Source organism: Mytilus edulis, chromosome 14, assembly GCF_963676685.1.
Source record: "Mytilus edulis chromosome 14, xbMytEdul2.2, whole genome shotgun sequence".
Lineage (NCBI taxonomy): Eukaryota > Metazoa > Mollusca > Bivalvia > Mytilida > Mytilidae > Mytilus > Mytilus edulis.
The window spans coordinates 46,449,714-46,457,235 of record NC_092357.1 but is presented as its reverse complement, the minus strand read 5'-3'; the positions used below and the strand labels follow the sequence as shown (position 1 = coordinate 46,457,235).

General features: G+C 28.7%; 1 protein-coding gene across 1 annotated transcript in view; it reads left to right on the top strand.

The window, feature by feature from the left end:
- Nucleotides 1–1,968: 1,968 nt before the first annotated feature.
- The window catches only part of LOC139504263 (fibrinogen-like protein 1), a 36,408-nt gene continuing 30,854 nt past the window's right edge, over nucleotides 1,969–7,522 (top strand). Inside the window, exon 1 of the mRNA XM_071294330.1 lies at nucleotides 1,969–2,422. Within this exon, the coding sequence (XP_071150431.1) occupies nucleotides 1,969–2,422 (454 nt within the window). The remainder of the gene's footprint in view (nucleotides 2,423–7,522) is intronic.

Sequence of the window (7,522 nt, the reverse complement as noted above, 5' to 3'; positions counted from 1 at the left end):
GGATATTTTATTTCGTGTTTTTTACAATCTCTGTATTCAAAGCCTATTTAAAAATGTATTTCGCAACCCAAGAAAATTGGTATCAAACCAAGAATTATGAATCCACAGTAACACTCAAACAAATATCCATGATTAAAGTCTAGTTATTATACAACAATATTGAAAAAAAACATAACTTTACCTTTATCTATTACAAATTGCTAGTAATAATCCAGGTGTTAATTGTTGTATAAAATTTTTTTTTTCACAATCCTGTATTAAGAGTTTTAAGTGTGGGTGGAGCAAATTGTTTAATCAGCTGACAAACATCACCTGGTCACCAAAATATCAAGTGCCGCTGAGTCACTATCAGAAGGATACTTAAGATTAACCTCGTTCTCATATGTTATTAGGTAAGAATTTGCAAAGGTATCTTGAAACGCATAGTCTTTAGAAGGAAACTAGTTGATTTTATATAGAAAAAAAAAAACCGGAAATGTTAAGTCTTTTCAAAATCGGAAACATCTGAACAAAACTTTGGATATTTTAAAATTAACAGTAAAACTTTTAGAATTATGTTTCCTTTTATTTACTTGTGATGAGAAATGTTTTATCATGATATACACCCGTACAGATTGAACCCTTGATCCAAAACATATTATTACAATAATCAAACAAATACTTAAAATAAGACAAAAGATATGATCTTCTTTTCTTTTATTGAATCTTCCTTTAAATTAAAGAAATGCTATTCATATACTTATTCGTAATTCATAATACATTCATCATTTAAAAAACAAAATAAAGTAAAGCCAATTGTTAACGAGTATTTAATACACCATTGAATCAATGACTGGGAAATTATGATTTCAGATGCAACGCAATGGTCTTTGATTGATTTAATGAAACAGTCCTTTTGTTCGTGACCAGTTACAAAAACGTCAGTGAATCGCATTTACAGTTATTCCCTAGAGCAACACAAATGTACGTTTTCAGTTTTACCAATATGAAGTCGCCAAATGACGATTGCGACCAATATCACGATTGAGATAAGTAAATCATACCATTTCGTTTGCTTTGGTAAATGTGTAGGTTTAAGAATATAGCGTCGAAAAACAAAAGAAATCAGCTGTATGTATAAAACCGAGAATTCTTCGAAGAAAAGACCATCAAATTTCAAGATAGTTGCATTATCTGTTGTCTAATCACAATTCTTCAGGATAGATTGCTAATAACAACAGAATAGCTATGTATAAAGTCCCTCTCGTTAATTTGTCTGTTCGGAGAAAGGAAAGGGTACATATTTGCATCCATAACAACATATTAGTGGACAAAAAAGAAAGGTAAAACACAACATAATTGATAGTTTTGACTTCAGCTTTTTAACTTATTTTATGGTATTTACAATACATATATGTTTGCTTAAAGAATAAACACCTACCTTGAAAAGTAACAATTATAAACAACTGTTCGTTTGAATTTAAAAAATTCCATATCTATATTTATCAAAGTCATGCATATTTATAATACGTCCATAAGTATTTGATTACTATTTTTATGATACATGTCATAATTAATTATCTCATTTGCTTATCTTTTACTCAGTAGTTTACAATATGTTTATTTTCGTTTGGTTCCATGATATTAAACAAAGAAATTGTTCATCTGTCATTACATCAAGGGTGCTCGAATAACGAAATTTTAAAAAGGCAAAATAAAGTACGAAGTTGAAGAGCATTGAGGACCAAAAAATCCTATATAGTTAAGGTAATCTATTCCTGAGGTAGAAAAGCCTTAGTAATCTGTATATCAATTAACGAAATTACAAAAGGTCTTTTCTTTCTTATTAAGGTAAGGTTTGCGTTCACAGGGAGACATCTCGAATTCAAATAGTTGAATAACGCTGATTCACTTGAGCGTTTGAAATCAGCGAAATTTACCTTGTTAATGCAAACTTAATTTGCAAACATTCTACCTATCGTCTGCAAAATGTTGAGAAGTAAAACAGGAAAATTTCAATCGAAAAAGTCATTTGTTAAGCAATTCAAAGCTCAAGAGTCCAAAAGAAATATATCAGTAAGTCATCCTGTTGATGAGCCCATTACATGTACAGAAGATCACAACTACGTGCATGCCAACACCTATCCAGTTTTCTCAGACTCAGATCTTGAACTTGGTGCAAGCTGTACCATTGACCCATCTCTAAATGATGACTGGAAGACAGGTAGACGGGTAGTCGAGCTTCAAGCCTTAGCCCAACAGATGTTTTGCACCTCATGTGATGCTCGACTACACCTGACCGACATTGAGAGTGAGAGACGATATGGCTTAGGCAGCATACTTTTTATACGGTGTCAGAACAGTGTGTGTAGTTCATTAAACGACGTTAAAACAGGAAAGAGAAACAACGGAACATTTGACATCAATTCAAAATTAGCACTAGGTAATTACAATGTTTTTTTGTAAATACGTTTAAATACTATAAAAAAAAGTGAAATGAAAGGGAACAACTATGTATTAAACCTATGGGTGGGATGGATAGGGATTGAACTGAAGACTGGCAGCTGTAGCCCGCAGTTTAAATTGTGTATGCCAAATACATATTCCTATATAAGAAAAGGAATCTGGGTCCATTCTCCCTGATTCACGTTCGCCCTAGTATGTACCTGTTTGCCCAGGGTACGTTCGCCCTTTTATTTTTTTATAGAAAAAAAGTGCAAAATAACGTACAAAATAAAATAAACGAAAAAAACTAAAGAAAAGGGACAACAAAGAAACAAATTCATAAGAACCACAAGAACAATTAATAACATGTGGCTGCTTAAATTCAAGTTACAAAATAATTCGTTTCTAACAAAAATGTACACATGAATAGAAATGTTTTGATTTAAAAAAAATATATACTGTAAATAAGCTAGATTATAGTTTCCCAAGACTTAATCGCGTTACCTATGATTAACAATACGCCATATGTACTGTGGATTTATTAATTTTCGTGGGTATCAATTTTTCTGGATTGCTGAAAGCTTATTGCGGATATTTTATTTCGTGTTTTTTACAATCTCTGTATTCAAAGCCTATTTAAAAATGTATTTCGCAACCCAAGAAAATTGGTATCAAACCAAGAATTATGAATCCACAGTAACACTCAAACAAATATCCATGATTAAAGTCTAGTTATTATACAACAATATTGAAAAAAAACATAACTTTACTTTCATCTATTACAAATTGCTAGTAATAATCCAGGTGTTAATTGTTGTATAAAAAAAATTTCTTCACAATCCTGTATTAAGAGTTTTAAGTGTGGGTGGAGCAAATTGTTTAATCAGCTGACAAACATCACCTGGTCACCAAAATATCAAGTGCCGCTGAGTCACTATCAGAAGGATATACATGCTTAAGTGTACATGTTCTTTTTACCATTTTGAAATTTAATAAGGTATCCTTTTAAATGACCATTGAATCTCTTGGTAGAGGAGATGATTAATTAAAGTATGATTGGCGAACGTTCAAAGTCAACTACTCTTAAGATTAACCTCGTTCTCATATGTTATTAGGTAAGAATTTGCAAAGGTATCTTTAAACGCATAGTCTTTAGAAGGAAACTAGTTGATTTTATATAGAAAAAAAAAACGGAAATGTTAAGTCTTTTCAAAATCGGAAACATCTGAACAAAACTTTGGATATTTTAAAATTAACAGTAAAACTTTTAGAATTATGTTTCCTTTTATTTACTTGTGATGAGAAATGTTTTATCATGATATACACCCGTACAGATTGAACCCTTGATCCAAAACATATTATTACAATAATCAAACAAATACTTAAAATAAGACAAAAGATATGATCTTCTTTTCTTTTATTGAATCTTCCTTTAAATTAAAGAAATGCTATTCATATACTTATTCGTAATTCATAATACATTCATCATTAAAAAAAAACAAAATAAAGTAAAGCCAAATATTAACGAGTATTTAATACATCATTGAATCAATGACTGGGAAATTATGATTTCAGATGCAACGCAATGGTCTTTGATTGATTTTATGAAACAGTCCTTTTGTTCGTGACCAGTTACAAAAACGTCAGTGAATCGCATTTACAGTTATTCCATAGAGCAACACAAATGTACGTTTTCAGTTTTACCAATATGAAGTCGCCAAATGACGATTGCGACCAATATCACGATTGAGATAAGTAAATCATACCATTTCGTTTGCTTTGGTAAATGTGTAGGTTTAAGAGTATAGCGTCGAAAATCAAAAGAAATCAGCTGTATGTATAAAACCGAGAATTTTCCGAAGAAAAGACCATCAAATTTCAAGATAGTTGCATTATCTGTTGTCTAATCACAATTCTCTAGGATAGATTGCTAATAATAACAGAATAGCTATGTATAAAGTCTCTCTTTCAATTTGTCTCTTCGGAGAAAGGAAAGGGTACATATTTGCATCCATAACAACATATTAGTGGACAAAAAAGAAAGGTAAAACACAAAATAATTGATAGTTTTGACTTCAGCTTTTTAACTTATTTTATGGTATTTACAATACATATATGTATGCTTAAAGAACAAACACTTACCTTGAAAAGTAACAATTATAAACAACTGTTCGTTTGAATTTAAAAAATTCCATATCTATATTTATCAAAGTCATGCATATTCATAATACTTCCATAAGTATTTGATTACTATTTTTATGATGCATGTCATAATTAATTATCTCATTTGCTTATCTTTTACTCAGTTAGTTTACAATATGTTTATTTTCGTTTGGTTCCATGATATTAAACAAAGAAATTGTTCATCTGTCATTACATCGAGGGTGCTCGAATAACGAAATTTTAAGAAGGCAAAATAAAGTACGAAGTTGAAGAGCATTGAGGACCAAAAAATCCTAAAATTATTGTCAAATACAGCTAAGGTAATCTATTCCTGAGGAAGAAAAGCCTTAGTAATCTGTATATCAATTAACGAAATTACAAAATGTTTTTTCTTTCTTATCAATACATCTAAATTACAGAGTTTTAATATGTTGAATGTAATAAATATGTCAAATATTAATATAACCGTCCTTATAATTCTGAGTGATTTAGATTGAAAACCGGTTTTACCACAAATTTCATATAAAACAATAACATACATAATTTGACCTTTTTATAAATAGATTACATATAAGTATGTTTTATTTCCAAAACAAATTTCGTAAAATCTACTACATCGCAATAGCATATACTTAAACATATTCCTAAAGAAAGATGACATGCACAGAGATTTTGAAAGGTAAACCGTTCTTATTATGATTAACATTGAGACAGTTTTGATGCTAAAAAACAAAACTATGTTTAGACATAGTTGGGGGATGTTAAATTGAAAAAGATATTTAATAAGGCATAAGTATCTTACACGGCAAATGTACAATATCTACTTGACATATTTTTAATGATAAAATTATGAATGATGTATTTGAAATTTGTTGCTTAAGAAGTAAATGGCATGTCAACGATATAGACAAATGATAGTTTGAAGTTGATCTTCGTATATATTCCTCATAGAATTTTTTTTACTACATTGAAAAATGTCAATTTTACCGTGTTTTTTTTCAAACATAAAATAAAAAATATAGACCACCGTGCTATTTTTCAAGCAATAAAACATTGCAAAATTGTCGAATCACTTGCTTATAAATTGTTCCGGAAAAACGACATTATTTGTGAAGACAAAGAAATCTATGAAATAGAATTTTAAAAAGAAGGTTTTGATTGATATGATTAGAGAAAATAATTATTAAAAATAGAAAAATAGAATTACCGAACTTGTCTTCTTGCTACAAGAAAAAGAATATGAAAAGTATATAATTTTAAAAAAAATTCAAAAAGTTGAAAAATTGATACGATTGCAACAAATACTTTATATTGTTAAATCAGTCAAAATATGAAAAATAGTGATTTGTTTGTTTTAAATGAAAAAAAAACCAGTCCTATAGTTAACAAACAAATTATAACATTAAGGCCTCTTCTGGACAATTGAAAGTCCCTGCTATGATTACTAAAACTACACAAAACAGTAAAATATCGTTTCATCTCTAGCGAGTGTTCATCAACTAATATTTCAGTTTATTTTACAATTGATCATTTACTCTTTATACTTTTGTAATTAAATATTTAAAAGAAGTTTGAATTAACCATTTTTGAAGTGTATCCACTACTTTTGCTATTTTCGATAAATTACCTGCTTTTGATGGTAATTTTGATTCGGTTGGCAGATTTTACTTTTCATCATTATACTACAATTCCACCCAATTCTTCAGAGCATTTTTCCCTGTTTAATTGAATGATTGTTTGGTAAATCTGAATGCAAATATATTTGCTGCAGATCATTTAAAGCCATCTTTTTAGTCAGAAAGTAGTAAATGCTAAATATATTTTTTGGATGTGTGATGGGATGATGGAATCTGATAATTTTCAATTTATGTACTTTTTGGTACTAAAGTTGTTGTAAGTTGAACAATCTGTAGGTATTCATACGGGCATGCATTGCGAACCTTTAACGAAAGACCCGTCTAAATTGCATTTTATTAACGAATTTAACAATATTTATATCGTTATCTTTCTGACATTTGTTTTGGTTAAATATTAGACATACTGTCAAAATAAATAAAACAAAAAGTCTTAATTGTCAAATCCTAGATTTAGATTTCAGGTTTACACAGGAATCTCCACAATAAAATTTACGACAAAAGACACGACTTTTCGTTTACATTAATTATTTTCAAAAATTTGGGATTTCGTTCCACGAATTACTTAAAAACATTTATTAAATTCTACCAAAGACATGAAGATTTGTTTTTAAAGTGTAATGTACCGTAGAAAACGGGAAAGCACATCCTCATTTTTACAGAAATATTGTTTTATACCGAGTCCGTAAATTTAATAACAATCCGGGTAAACTTATCGATCCTTTAGAAAACTTGTTTTAATTAAGTCACCAATAAAACATTGTAACTAGATTTTTAAATATATTCTAATGGCAAAGATTTGTAAAATAATATATAATACAAATGTAATAACCGAGAATATATCATTTCTCTTCATATTGTTTCTATACTCTTAAAAATTGTTTCAAACCAAAATTATTATTATTACATGTACAAAATTTTATGTATATTCAATTTACCGCTCAAATATAATACACATTGTCTTATCTGAAGAGAAATACATCTAATTGGAAGAAAAATAAATAAATATTTCTGCATGAAATATCAAAAAAGTAGACATTCGTGTACTTTATCATTTGACAATGTGGTAAAAAAATTTCATATGTTTAATATATACAATTAAAAATTGAATAAAGTTTTAATATAACACTTTTACAAAAAAAAAAAAAAGATGAACTCCTGCTTTAATTTATATACACCTTGCTTTTATATAATTTTCATAGAATTGCAAAGTTCAATAGATTTTGTTATCTATAGTATAACTATATTTAACATGTTATTTCTGTCGCTTTTGTTTGAAAAAAATAATATTTGAAATTAGT